Here is a 16,064-nt window from a genome sequence, read left to right on the forward strand (position 1 = left end):
AAGACCCACCGTCGTCATTAATGGTGCCTGGGCGATGATAAATATGCTCGTGGTCACAATGTTCTCCAAGTGGAACGATACCTCTGGGGGTGCTAGACCAGAAAGTTATTCGGCCTCTGGTCTGGTTCAAAATTATCGAACTGTCCGTAGATGGTGCTGCCATCTATCGTGTTGTCTGAGCCAAATCGAACTTCCACCTAGAAATAGGTGCTCGATTAAACGGAAGCCGTAACTCTTCTGCCTTAAAATCGAGTAGCATTGCTACTCGGGCTCGGATTCCCGAGTGGCATTTGTAATAATATATATATATATATATATACTAGAGGACCCGACAGACGTTCTGTTCAACCTTTGTAAAGTGATGAAAAGTTAAAAAATTTCAATAAACTATCAAGTGTTTGGACCGTTTTGTTGAAAAAAATAAGTAAAAAGTAAATATTTTAACATGCTTATTGTCAGAATGCGTATATTTATTACAACATGATTTATCTAATGCCTATTGAGCAGTTGGTTTATTAACTATTTTTTCTACGGTACTTGATGATTTATTCCTTCCAAAAGATAAAAAGCATCCTCAGATATTACGTGTAAAAAACTAATTATCTAGAACAAACAGGAAACCTCACTGCAACATCCCCCATATGAAAAAGAATAAAACAATCTAAAGGATATCGTTTAAAAAAATGATATAGGTAAAAACAGTTCTCTGAATAAACAAAAATCACTCACCCCCCCCCCTCCCGATGTAAAATAAACATTCTTCAACTAATATGACTAAACACTCTTTAAAAGCGAAAAACAATTCTTTGCAATTGAAATATTTCGCCAAATAAACAAAAAATACAATAAATTACATTGACAGCTTTAAAATGTAAACAAATAATCCTACAACTCTGTTGTTTATGGTCAAAGTTGCCAAGCCCAACACGTTACTATAATCCAGCTAATGAGTGAGCAGAGCAATCTCCAACCAATTTGCAGCCCCATCTTTCGAAAGAAAACTTTTAAAGCTCGCTCTCTTGCTGAACATTTGTTTCACTTACTAGCTTTCCTTGCGTACTTGAATGATCTTCATATACTGCCTAACTTGTTCTTTCCACCAAAGATAAAAATCTTCCACTACACTGATCTTTTGTGTACAGAACTACCCTGCTGTAATTTATCTGGACCGAAATAAAATTTGTTTCAACTTTAAATTCCACCATATTTTCCTTTAATAATGAACTTATTAGTTTGATAACCCTTAAAGTCTTCTTGCCAGTGGCGCCAAAACTCAGATGGATTTGAGCCGAGAAACAAATGTTGCTAGGTACGGTACTTTCTGAGCATTTGGTTAGGAAAACCTGAGGCAAGGATCCCATCAGATGGTTCAACTAGGACGGCAGCAAGACACATTTTGCGTGAACCTAGTGAAAGAAACCCGATTTCTTCCAGTACTTTACTTTAAAATGTATCACAGGACCTAAATTCGTTGCTCTCAAGAAATAAAGGCTTCACTCTCTCTCTCTCTCTCTACGTTTTATCTATTCTCAATTGACATGTCACAGTAGGAAATTTCAATTACAAAAAGCAGAACTGATTTTCTTATTGTCCTTTGGCAACGGGTTAAATATTTATTTCTATTCTCGCTCAACAATAGGTGAAAATAAATATTAATCATCTAGGAGTTATAAACATCCAATGTTTAAGTTAATTAATTAATTAACAAAAATGTTTCTGACTCGATCTTTCGTGCTTCTAAACCATGCTCGACACAACTTAATTACATACAAAAATTTGATCAAAATCGGTCTAGCCGTTTAAAAGCCTTATGGTTACAAGCGTCCACACAAAAGATATATATATATTGGTGCTAGAAGAGTCAAAGATGCGTTATTTCTCTAAAAAAATTTAATTGTCTTGTAAGATACACTGAAAATTTTTAGGAGAAAATCTCTAAATTTAATGGAAAAAGACATCTGAAAAGTTAATGTACTGAAGTAGTTTTCAATCCATTTATTGAGCAAGTATAATTTTATCTTTAAACATAGAAGTTCCTTATCACTTTAAGGAGCACTTGCAATTCCTTTGTGTATCTCAGTTTCTTATGCAATAGATATATTGCTCAAGTACTGCAATACTGCAACAGATGTATTGCTCAAATAACACAATAACACTTTATTAGCTTACTGGTTTTAATAAATTCTTAGATTTATAAGCTTCCATTTTTCATTGAAATGACTAATTTTCCATTTGCAGCAATATTTGTGGGATGACAATAAAGCTGTTGCAGATTGGCTTGCTGTTCAACTAGATTCTTCTGTTGAAAGGTCACATATTTTGGAGAACATTGAATGCCTGCGTAGGGATTCTGTCATGTCTCAGATACGCAGGTGAGTACAGACCTGAAAAATATTGTGTGCATTAAAGACTTTTATGCTCTAGGCAGGGGCTGATAGAAGAGGAGTGTCATGGGGGTTATGACAACCCCTAAACCATTGACAATATTATCCATCTGTGCATATTGTAAGTGATAATAATATAATAATTGTGTACAAGATGGATGGATGTCAAATATCATGCAAATATCAGTACCTTAGAGCCAGACTAACGTTTGTCCAGATATTGGGATTTTCCGTTTATTGGTGCATTGTATGTAGAATTCTATTCTGCATTGAGCAGTATGAATGTAATTCTAACAAAATATTCCTTTGTAAAAATTTACTAGTGTTAAAAGAGTGTGAGTCCAATCCTTTGTATGCACCAAGTGACCGTTTTTCCACTCTCTGGTAAAATAGTGATTATGTGACTTTTGTTAGTCCGGCTCTGAGGTACAGATATATTATTACTCATTGTGTTCAAAACTATATGAATAAAATGTAAGTTATTTTGGTAATTTAATTTTCTTTTCAATACAGCAATTACTTTTGAAGTAAATATATAAAATATATAATACAAATACAAATACAAATGTGACGACCAGCAACAGGCTCTGGGCCCAGCTAGGCTGGTCCTAGTCAATTAATTAGTCCCCAATGAAGATCAATGGCCCTCTTAAAGCTATCTACTCCCTTACTCATTACCGCCTCTTCCGGTAAGCTATTCCAAGTGCCCACGACCCTGCTAAAGTAGTAGTTTTTCCTGATTTCCAAGTTAGCCTGAGATTTAAATAGCTTAAAACAATGACCCCTTGTCCTGCTTTCCCCGCAAAAATTTAATCCATTTACATCTTTCATTTTGATAAATTTAAATAACTGAATCATGTCCCCTCTGACTCTCCTTTGCTCCAGGCTATACATGTTAAGCCTATTAAGTCTGGTATCATAATCTAAATCTGAGAGTCCCCTTACTAATTTAGTTACCCTTCTTTGAACCCTTTCCAATACGAATATATCTTTCTTCAGATAAGGCGACCAAAACTGAACAGCATACTCCAAATGAGGTCTTACTAAACTCCTATATAAAGGCAGAAGAACTTTCTTAGATTTGTTTGAAATAGATCTCTTGATGAACCCAAGCATTTTGTTGGCTTTGTTGCTAGCAATACTGCACTGTTGACTAAACTTGAAGTCCTGATTTATAAAGACACCCAGATCCATAACATTTTCTGCCTGATTTATGACTGAACCCTGTAAATGATATCTCATACGCTTATTTCCATGACCTAAGTGTAGCACTTGACATTTCCCTACATTAACTGCCATACCCCATTTATCTGCCCACTTAGTAATATGATCTAAATCCTCTTGCAGCTGTTTTACTTGTTCTTCATTTTCGACAATCCCCATAACTTTTACATCGTCAGCAAAACAATTCATGCTTCCAGAAATATTTTCATTGATGTCATTCATAAATATAATAAACAAAAGTGGCCCTAAAACTGATCCCTGAGGAACCCCACTTAAAACATCACTCCAATTAGAATGATTTCCTCTCACAACTACTCTTTGCTTCCTACCAGTAAGCCAATTTCTAACCCAAAGTAAAGTTTTTCCTCCTATTCCTATGTCAGCTAACTTGCTGAGAAGAGCAACATGCGGTACCTTGTCAAAAGCATTTTGAAAATCAATATAAACAACATCCACACATTTTTTGTTATCTAAAGCTGAGGTAACCTTGTCGTAGAAATGCAATAAATTAGTAGTACAGGATTTACCTTTCCTGAAACCATACTGCAAACTAGTCAACAGACTATTAGTCTCTAAGAACATCATGATCTTAATTTTGATCAAAGTTTCGAAAGTCTTACAAATCACCAAAGTCAAACTTACAGGTCTATAATTCCCAGCAAGACCTTTAGACCCCTTCTTGAAGAGTGGCGTTATGTTAGCCAGCTTCCAGTCCTCTGGCACCGTCCCCGAGTTATAAGAAGCATTGAAAATATTCAAAATAACATCCACTAATTCCTCTGCACATTCAACTAAAATTTTTGGATAAATATTATCTGGTCCCGGAGCTTTAGTTGCTTTAATCCTTTTCAAATGAAATAAAACCTCCTCCCTGGAAAATACAAAATCCTCAAGCTGTATAATAGCTTGTGTCTTGTTAGTGTCAACTGTTGAGTTACAGTTATCGTTAAACACACTGGAAAAAAAGTTATTCAGAACATTTGCAATATCCCTATCGTTTTGGATTAAATTTCCATACTCATCAACCAAAGGCCCAGTTTGACTGTTTCGAGCTTTCCCAGAATTAGCGTAAGCAAAAAACCTCTTAGGGTTCCCATCAATGTCATCTGCCAGCCTTTGCTCCAATTCCCTTTTCTGAATCCGTACCAAATACTTAAAATTTCGCCTTGCCTTACCATACTGGAGCCTCTCCGCACTCTGACCAGTTTCTTTAAACTTACGAAAAGTGGCTTGCTTATAATTAAGAGCTTCTTTAGTCTCCCTGGAGAACCACATGGGCCAAATTTTGGTATTAACACCTTTTCTCCTAAATGGAACATAGTCCCCAACGGTTTTAGCAAGTTTATCCTTAAATTCCGTCCACTGCTGATCTACGTCGCAATTTTCCAACCCTGACGAAAAAACCTCTTTCAAGCTCTGCCTAAGTGCAACAAAATCAGTGTTTCTGAAATTGGGCACAAACCTAAAATTATCATCTTTGCACACTTCAAATTTAACCCGGAACCTAATGCTGTTATGATCACTATCTCCAATATGCTCCCCTACACTCAACCCCTGAACAAAACTACCTATGTCACAAAAAACTAGATCCAAAATCGCCTCCTCTCGAGTTCCCTGAGTTACAACTTGATCTAAGAAACAGTCACCAATTACTTTTAAAAATTCCTCTTCTTTGCCATTACCAGGGTAAAAATTATTCCAATCAATACCCGGAAAATTGAAATCCCCCATTATGATAACGGATCCCTTACTGGACATGTCACTAATAATACGGTACATCTGTTCATCTTGTCCCTGGTTTGAATTAGGTGGCCTATAAATGTTTCCAAAGCGTAGCTTTTTGCCCTTACTGCCCATCAACTCCAGCCAAACCATATCAATATCAGTAGGCTTATCATTTATGACCAATTCATTGCAAATAAAATTGTCTCTAACATAAAATAAAACCCCACCACCTCTTTTATCTACTCTATCCTGTCTGAACAAATTATACCCAGCAATATGTAATAACTCTGCATCAGATTCGGTAGCCCATGTCTCTGTAATTCCAATAACATCCAACTTCTCATCCATAACTATGCTTTTCAATTCATCCATCTTGTTCCTAATACTGCGAGCATTGGTATAGAAAACTTTAAGCATGCCTAAGTTGCTTTTATTTAACACTCTGAAATTTCCTAAATTACAATTGTTAACATTACTACTCTTGTTCGTCACTTTATTTCCATTTCTAGCAATACCCAAAAAAATTTCATTCTCTCGATACCTGATGCTTGAACCATGCCCCCCATTCCAACTTAGTTTTTTGACTCCGAATCCCTTAAAATTAATCCACTAACCATTTTGACCCCTGTAGAGCTCAGATGCAGGCCATCCCTAGCAATCCAATCCCGTTTACAATGACTCCATACATCAATGAACCTGATACTGCGCTTTTCGCAAATTGACTTCAGTAGCAAGTTCATACACCTCGCACGTTGATTTAGCCAGCTCCTATGCACTCCATACCTGGGAAGCAAACCAACCACTTGGACATTCGTCGAAAAGCTGGTTGCTTTATCCAACAGGGATTCCCATTCCCTAGAAAACTCCTCATTTTTACTGTGGCCTACATCATTTGTTCCCACCCACAAAGTAACCATGTCCTCCTTATTCAATACTCCCTTCTTTTCAGCAACCATATTAACGTCTTTTACCCGAGCCCCTGGTAAACAACACCTAGCCACCTTACGCTTTACTCTCCCAACTGTGTTACCCACCTCCCTTACCATAGAGTCCCCCAAAATTACACCCTTAGTTTCCCAATCTAACTCCTCATTTGAAACTTCCCCCTGAATCTCTGGAACATTTATACCCTCTACAACTGGCCTACACCCTAATGCTAACTGGGCTTCCAAAACTAGCATCTTAAGTCTTAAGTCTGAGAGTTCAGCACATTTAGTGCAAATATAATCCTCCTCAAAAACAGACTCATTTTCCCCCTTATACAGGCAGAACATCTTACTACTATTATATATGCGAAAGTTTGTCTGTATGGATGTATGGATGTATGGATGGATGTATGGATGTTTGTTACTCTTTCACGCAAAGCTACTGAACGGATTTTGATGAAACTTTACAATAATATAACTTACGCATCAGAATAACACATAGGGTAGTTTTCGTCCCGTTATGGGGGACAAAACCCCCTTAGAGGGGCAATAAAACACAATTTTTGTATAAATTCTCTAATATTGGGATGAAAAAATACTTGCACATATTTACATTATATGTCCATCGAAAGCTCTGATTTTTCTGCTGAAGATGGCACCTGTTCGAAATTTCTAAGTAGAATAAAAAACGAGTTATGAGCTTTTTAGTTCCATGTTCGAAGGCTTTCCTCAACTCAATACAGTATTTAGTGTATCATCTCAACTCCCTGTCGATAGCGACAATTGTTGTATTGTTGACTATCTTTGCTTTTCGTGACTGTTCAAGGCTTTTCTCAAGTCAAATCTTGAAGTAAGATTTTTGCACAAGATTGGCAAATAATACATGATTTGGCTGATCATTTTCCACTTAAACGGAACTTCAATGTAATTAATGGTTTTTATTATTATTTATACTGATTGAACACTTACTCATTATCCAATCAACCAGCAGATCACCAAAATTTTTGCAGAAAGATTTCCGTAGCTGATGCGTTTGGCAGTTTTTTCAACGTCGCTGTTTTTGAAGCCGAAGACTGCGTCATAATGTTTCTTAGCTTTCACCATGTAAACAAAATATCGCCAATCAAAGAATTTTCAAAAGACTTTTTTTACCGTGTTAAATAATCCAGCAACTAAATTAGGCAAATCCATCAACAGCACAAAAACTTCCATTAATTTTCCTTTTTGCCGAATTTCAAACAATCACCAAATTTTACTACTTATTTTGGAACCATTTCGGATGAAACTGTTTAGCGCCATTTTATGGTGACCAAAAGTATCTCAGCATCTGGCGACGATATCTCTGTAACGAAAATTAATATCATATCGTTTTACAAAGTAAGGAAAGAATGGGGGAGCATCATCGAAGGTACCCCAAAATGACTTTCGCAAATTCGGTAAAATCGCACCAAAAGCCCACAATGATTGAAATTTCCCAAAATAACTAAAGCAAGTATAAGGGGATTACGAGCGCAGCTACTTTTTTTTAATCACTTCGTACTTCATTAGCCACACAGAGAAGGTTTTAGACTCCATGTTAAAAAAAAAGTATCAACAGATTAATCTTTTTAAACATGAGAAGATTAATTTCATGTTTTGGAAATTTATATATGCTTAAATATAGTGCTTTCGTTTCTAGATCAATACTATTTCGTTCATTTTACTTATTGCTATTTTAGTTTTATGGGTAAGGAAGAAACTCGATTTTTAATCACGTCAAAAAGATGTGTTTTAAATTTTTTCACTTAAAACAGAAAACAAAAGCAAGTAACGATTTTTTCTCATAATTATTACTGACCCAGGCAACGCCGGGTATTTTCGCTAGTATGACATAAATCACAAGAGATCCACCTGTCCCCCTTCCCACTCTTTACCTCTTTCATAATGCATATAACACCCATTTCTACTCAGTGAATATGTTCCAAAAGGCAAAACAGAAAGATAAAAATGCAAAAAAACTTAGAATAAATACTAAAAACAGCAGTAAATAAACAGAGTTGCTACACCCAATAAAGCACACAAGATCAAAACCCAGGAGATCACTACATGTTAGGCTTAGCTCCAAAAAATGCAAAAACACTTCAAGAATACAATAACAGCTAAAATGAGCCCCCAAAACACAATAAAACTAAATTACATGATAAAGTGAAGTAAAAAAACCTAAAACTAGACAGTAATAATGAAAAATTATAGTAAGAAAACACTTATCAAATTAACAGAAATAACACTCCCTGCATCACAGGCGCCCTCTAGTGGCCCAACCTTCCTTCCATTATCTTCCTTCCATTATCCTTCCATTATCTTCCTTCCATATCTTTTTCCAATATCTTCCTTCCATTGCTTATGATTTTTTTTGATATAGTTTCTGCACTATAAGGAGCATTAGTCTTTGCTGATTTGGTACTTTTCATAAACACCCAAACAGTTCCAGGAATTTCTCTTGCCCCTAACTATATTCTTTGGCATGACCGCCCCCCCCCCCCCATTCTAAAATGTTAGCCTGTATAAAGGCTGTTTATATATTTAATGCCAAATTCTATGGATTTTCTTCAGTATAAATAAATGAAAAATGTGCCCCTATGAGGGTTGGAATTCCTACTGCTTTAAGTGGGGTTATTTAGCCATTAGGAAGTAATTGCAGATATGTATTAATAACAGGAATGCCTTATCCGAAATTCAATCCCATACTCTGGAACCTTCATTTTTACCGCTAAGTGACTTTCAAATGAAGACAGCAGTCCCTAAAAATCCAAATTAGAATAAGAACTGCCCAAAAATCCTCATTACATTCACAACATTAGTCCTAAAAAACCTCTTTTGATTGAGGACATAAGCTCCTCAAAGTCTGCAATAGTGTGAAGACAACTGTATCTAAAAATCTCAAATTGAAAATAGTATTTTGGTGCTAATTTGAATGATTGTCAGTCTTGAGCTATTATCGTTGGCTAAACAGGATGATCACAAAGTGTCACTGCATTTGGCTAGCGAACCTACAACTTTAAATTGAATCCAAACCATTACGACATGATTGGAGGAAGTAATATACTGATCTATATCGTCCATGGATTGGTTGAGTTTTAAACTCCATCCCTGGGTACAGAAACTTTCCAGCTTTAATGGCATTGTAACAGGACAGTTTTAAAATATGGACAACAGGACAGTTTTAAAATATGGACAACAGGACCTAAAAATTCCAATTTGAATAAGGGCAATAGTTAAAAAACATTATAATAACATTAAAAGTGCACAAAAGCAATAAGGATTGCTTATGCAGGTTTTGTGGTTTCTAGGAATCATTTTTTTAATGCAAAGAAATGAACTAATGAATGAAAAGACAGCTTAGCTTTTGACAAACTTCTTTTTATCCAATAACTCATATTTTTGCTTTGAAAGAGGCACAGGGGCTGACTATCTAAAAGTGAGTCCCAAGGCCCACAATGCTTTGGAGGCTCTCTTCTCTATTCTCTTGTTTGACAAAGCAAAATAATTTTAAATTAATGTTTAACATCTATTTAGAAGAGGATTTTTTATTATTTTCATAAAGATACATGACTTTTTAAATCTATGCACAAGTTTTTAAAAATTTGGGTCCCCCTAGGAAGATGGGGTCCCAGGCCTAATAGGCTTGTGCATTAATCAGGCACTGAAGAGGCACTATAGACAAAGCCTGAATATATGATACAAACAGTTACATCTCCTGCTGCAGCTAACTTGATAGTCTAAAAAAAGCCACAATTCTTGTTCTAGTTAACTTGGAATAGCCCCACAACTGTCATCATGCACTGAAAATTTTGTTTTTGTTTTTAATTGGTAGAACAATTTTAAATATATAAATTGGTATGTTTTCACCTTCAATTTATTTAAAGTTGGTAATAGTTTTTTTGAATTAATATATTTGTTAGTTAAAGTAGTCTTACCAAGACAAGTCTGAACTGTGCTAAATAGGATTGTAGGAAAATTCTGATTTTTTTTTTTGGCACTCCTCTCAACCCCTAATTGCTGGCTGTTCTTGAGAAGATAACTTGATATATTTTCAAACAGACATACATTTCTTTACTCTCAGATTTTAATATAAAAAAAGAATGTATTTAAAATTATTATGAACTTATTTTGAATGGCATTAATTGTTTTTATTAATTTAGTTATTTCAAGCTGTTTTGTACAATTGAATTTTATTTGTGAGATCAGTACAATAATTGGAGAAAGAGGAGGGGATGCACAAAATATTTGGTTTATTGCTGTAAAAAAAATTGCAAAATTATTGTAAATTTATTTCAAAACAGCTTTTGCAAAAGAAATCTGTTTTTAAATTAAAGCTGGCTCAAGTAATCTAAACTGACCTTTTTTGGCCTAGCAAACATCATTTAATCATGACACCCGTCTTATAATGAAAGGTGCACTCTGATTTTTTTCCCAACTACAGCGCAGCATACAACTGTTTTATTGGTAAATTTCATAGTAACAAACTCAAACACGATCAGTTAAATACAAATGTGACGACCAGCAACAGGCTCTTGGCCCAGCTAGGCTGGTCCTAGTCAATTTATTAGTCCCCAATGAAGATCAATGGCCCTCTTAAAGCTATCCACCCCCTTGTTCATTACCACTTTTTCTGGTAAGCTGTTCTAAGTGCCCACAACCCTACTAAAGTAATAGTTTTTCCTTATTTCCAGGTTAGCCTGAGATTTGAATAGCTTAAAACAATGACCCCTGGTCCTGCTTTCAGTGCAAAAATTTAATCCATTAACATCATTCATTTTGATAAATTTAAACTACTGAATCATGTCCCCTCTGATCCTCCTTTGCTCTAGGCTATGCATATGAAGCCTATTAAATCTGGTAACATAATCTGAAAGTCCCCTTACTAGTCTAGTTACCCTTATTTGAACCCTTTCCAATACACAAATATCTTTCCTCAGGTAAGGCGACGAGGTGCTCAACCTAAGGCAGGCTGTTACATGTGGTTTGTTGATTTGTTCAATTACAAAACAAATAACATGATTAGTGACAATGTTACAAATTTGAATACAAATATTTAGAAATTGGATTATGAAAAACATGAATTTAATTTTAAAAAACATCAAGTAATTTATAACAACAATTTTGTATTCAGTAAATTACCGCCCATTAGCCAGGGCTAAAGCAGAAATACGTGAAATACACAGCCAGCTCAGTCATTTCCAGCCGAGGTTTGTAATTTTTTTACGTTTTCCATATTTTCCCATGCTATATGAATTGCTATTTTCAAATGCTATTGGAAAGAAATAAACTATTTTGAAATTTTATATCTGTTCTCGCCCAGGAGAATGATTTTAATATTAGGTGTGACCCTGGGGCAGAAAAAGATTTGGCACCTCTAACTTAAACCATATCAATAATTTTATTCAAACAAAAAAATAAAATGTATAAAATAACTATCTAAAAAAAAGGATTACGAATATTTCCATTGTCATGATTTTGCATTTAAAAATTTCTACAAATATCTCATTACTTATATCCATAGTGTTATGTGCATCTCCTATGATTTATGTTGAATTCTCGCTCATAATTTGTTTAACTGTGCAATAATCTGTATTATTTTACTTAGCTTGTTGCAGTCTCATCCAGAAGTAGCCATGGACTCTGTGATACACATCATTCAAAACATGACTCCTCAGCAAAGATCTGATATCCTTAACACTATTCGGGCGTTTGAATCTCGAATCTCTGAACCTCCATCCGTTACTGATGCCACTGATTCAACAACAAACTTAACATAACTTAGAATGTGAGATTCAAAACATTTACATGCAACATCCTATCGTCAGGGCCGGATTTGGAAGTGTGGAGGCCCCTAATCAGGGTTCGAAAAGATCACCATATTTTCGAAAATATCCGATTCTAATATTATCGATAATTGCATCGATAATAATATTATTTTTATGTAAGCATTCTTTGTAGAAATACAAAAAAAAAAAAATGTCTGGGAGAAAAACTTAAAATTTGCTAATCTGTGAAAGTTAGGATATTTTGTAAAAATTTTACTGTGGGGGGCCCCTTTGTTGTGGAGGCCCTGGGGCAATAGCCCCGCCTGCCCTCCCCTAAATCCAGCCCTGCCTATCGTCCCTCCCCCTTGCAAAGTTGCTTTTTATCTGTATATATTTTCAAATGCTTGGAATAATATGTGAACTACTCTGTGAATAACACTCTTCAATATACAGGTACTTATTCAAAACCTCAAAAGAATCACTCAAGTTCTGATGTTCCCAACATCATTTCTGCTGTGTAGTCTCAGATTAGTATCTGTGAATTTTACAACAGACAATTCGCAGGTACTCCGAAATTTTAAAACATATTTGCCTAACAACCACTTGCACTCAAGACCTATCTGTTTTCAATCAAGCTGACTTTTTCTCAAGCTAGAGCAGCAGCTGAAAACGATTTACTAAGTGACTCAAAAGTTTTGCAATAAGTTACAAACTGCATTTTATTTATTTTTTTTACTAATAATAATGTTATCTTAGAAACCTTACAGTCAAACCCCTACAGGCTATCATGTTGCCCTGTTTTAGGAGTTGTCCACAAATGAGGTCAGGTTTTCAAGGGCGTACTGAGCCCTGCAAGAGGGCATCAACCTTGGTCTCCAAAGGATGAAAAAAAAAAGGTGCACAAAAAATGTTTAAAAGTGTGAAAAGAAAAAAAAATAGAGCAATTTAAAAAAAGTGCAATTTTTTTAAAAAAAGAAAAAGAAAAGAAAAAAAATGGTACACAGGTTTACGAGTTTAAAGAAAAGAAACACATACAAAAAGAAGTCACACACCCTTTTGTTTTTTTCTGGGAACCCTCATTTTCCATTTACAGTAGAACCTGAAAAGTTGGCCACCTTTCTATATTGACCTTCTATTGAAGTTGACCAGAATTTCATAGATTGAACAGTAAATAATACATTTCCAATGAAAATAAACCTCTTGATGTTGACTCTTTACCAAGTTGCATGTTGACAACTGAAAAATTTATGAGCTATTGCTCACGGTTTTGCACACAAACTTGATCACTTTTTCTGTTTTGTTGAAAAATCCCTCCTCATGTTCAGTTCCCTGAAACTTTTTTATCTTTTAGTCATTTTATCTTACCCTCTTGATGCTGGATAGATTTGGAAGATTTTATTTCATTGTACAACAATTTGCAAGCCCAGAAAAACTATTTGAAGAAATATGGTTGTCAGTCAAAACAACAAGTCTCTAGCAGAAAAGTGTAGTAAGCTGCTAATGAAGATGAGCAAGTACCAAGCGAAGACAAGAGAAAAAAAACCGAGGGATTCCATATGAGGCAGTGAAAAGCAAAGGGGCATAAGTGCTAAAATTAAAAATTTGGAGATAACTAGTACAAAAGGTACGTGAACTTCTCTGTTTTGGTGAAAAAGGTGGTACTATACTTGCTTGCAACTTAAGTTGACAATGACGTCATGACGCATGGAAGAAAAACCGAGTTAACAAATAAAATGTCACTCTTATGCTATTTCGCGAATGAGAGGAGATCGCCACCTGTCTATGAGCTGCTATTAGCTGGTGTGTTTAATTCAAATGGGGGAAATGCTCTGCTTTGCTTCGCTTATAAAATTTGAAAATATTTAACGATTGACAGAAATTATGACAAATAAAGGTTATGCATGCATGTGTTTAATTAACTAATGCGATTTTTAAAGTGAAGAGCTTAATTTCACCCGAATATCGGACAAGGCGTCTGGAAACATTTCCTTCTCTTGGCCTCAGCTTCTTTCTCCATCGTCAAGTAAGCTTGCAGTCGAGTATAGTAAGTGCTGCTATACAGCATGATTTAGAACAACTTGTGAATCAAAGCCTTCCTAGGACTGGAACTTTAAACACGTTTTACTCGAAATTTGTAAATGTTCACTTACATTCCTTCGCTTCTCATTGCCTCATATAAAGATTTTAAACGGAATGCCTGTTTGAAAGCACAAAAACTCACTACCAAAATTTTTAATTACAGCAAAATGATTGACTTCAAACTAAACTTAAAGCATAAATTGAGTCGTTGAGTCTGAAAAACAGTCATCTCTACTTTTTCATGGAAGGAGATGACTGGTTTTTGAACTAATCAATTCAATTAGTTATACGGATACAGTGTATTATGTTGTAGTAAAAGTACAGCAAATCTTTTTGTTGTGTGTTAATTCTATTTGTTGAACACCTTTATATGATGACCAGTTGATTGCAGTTCCTTAGGTGGTGTGAACTTCCGAAGGTTCTACTGTAGTTTTTAATAAGATTTTTGTGTCTGAAGTTTTAATTGTTCATCGGAATTTTAATCCCTCAGTATTTTCAAAGAGATTGTGTTGAAGGCATTTTTACATTATTAAAAAGTTGCCTGATGTACTGTAAAGATATGTTTTGGGGGGATAAAACAATGTTAATTAATATCAAACACGTCCGTATTTTACTAAAAATGCATTTACTAGGGGAAGATGTTGCATGTTATCTATTCATTATTTGGGTTGCTCAGTGCTACATATTCTTCTGTAAAAATGTAGAGGTACTGCGAATATTTATTGTTGTACAAACCAAGCTGTATCATACATATTGCTATTTTTATGTAATAATTGGTAAATATATGAATGGTTTTATTTCTAGCTTAATTTTACTCATTTTTAAACATATAAAATTATCTTTGTTTTCTTAATTTTTTGACTTATATCGTACATATTTGTTATTTTTTAAATAACTGTGCTCAAAGTATTGTTGTTGTTTTTTTCCCTCCCTTTTGTGTTCCTTCAATAATGTTGCCGGATAATGGTTGTTCAAACTATTTTTAACGAAAATTCGAAATTTAAACAGTTGATACTTTTATGCATCATCTTTAGTCATTAATAAATTAAAACTTTAAGTATGAGCTAAGTTTTTTTTTTAATTCTGAGGTGGTTATTATTTGTGAACTGATGGCAATTTCTTACATTCTGTAGTAAACAAGACTAAGAATGTCATTCCATGAAGAGTAACTGACTCATTAACAACAAGTATTCAAAATGAGTAATTTATTTTATTTATTTATTTATTACTATTATTATTTTGAAAAAGCTTTTATGTTATGGTACCGGTCACTTAAAGAAAAATAATTTTCAATTTCTGAAAATCGGAAACAAACATGTTACTGTTTGGGCAAAATAATCAAAAGCTTTAAAAAGTGGTAAAAAATCATTTGTACTCACATCTCATCAATCATTATTTCTTATGGCTAAAATTCAACCCAATTAAAAATTTTATTGGACCAATGGAAATTTGATCTGATTGTAGATTTTGGCTGATTTTTAGATATTGGCTATGCATCAGTTGAAAAAAACTTTGTTATTCAAGTTTGTGATCAAAATTTTGCAATCCTGCATTTATTTTATTTTATTTATTTATTTTTTTGTTTTAAAACTATTTTTTACTTATTTTATTTTATTTATTTATTTACTTTTTAGTTTCATGACATTTTTTTCATACATAACTAATAGTGATATTTTATATTTATTTATTATGCATTTTATACTTTTCAAACTGTTTCGATAGAAATAGGCACTGATAACAGAGTTCGTAGTTTTCCTGATTTTCCTGATGAAAAATATTTTGTCCTGATTTTTCCTATATTTTATCTTTTTGTTCTGATATTTCTGATTTTCAAAAGATATTTATTTTATTGAATTGTTTTAATACCGTAGTGCAATTCTGCATCAAAAATTAGTTTCTTTAACCAAAAGGCTTACGTGTGAATTTGGAAAGGATGCGGA

General features: G+C 34.3%; 1 protein-coding gene across 1 annotated transcript in view; it reads left to right on the plus strand.

Annotated features, from left to right (window-relative positions):
* LOC129229745 (acetyl-CoA carboxylase-like) overlaps positions 1 to 14,201 on the plus strand; it is a 134,335-nt gene extending 120,134 nt beyond the window's left edge. The window contains exons 50-51 of the mRNA XM_054864114.1: positions 2,239 to 2,372; positions 11,886 to 14,201. Of these exons, the coding sequence (XP_054720089.1) occupies positions 2,239 to 2,372; positions 11,886 to 12,057 (306 nt within the window). The 3' untranslated portion in view covers positions 12,058 to 14,201. The remainder of the gene's footprint in view (positions 1 to 2,238; positions 2,373 to 11,885) is intronic.
* The last annotated feature ends 1,863 nt before the right edge of the window (positions 14,202 to 16,064 follow it).

This window comes from Uloborus diversus, chromosome 9 (assembly GCF_026930045.1).
Source record: "Uloborus diversus isolate 005 chromosome 9, Udiv.v.3.1, whole genome shotgun sequence".
Lineage (NCBI taxonomy): Eukaryota > Metazoa > Arthropoda > Arachnida > Araneae > Uloboridae > Uloborus > Uloborus diversus.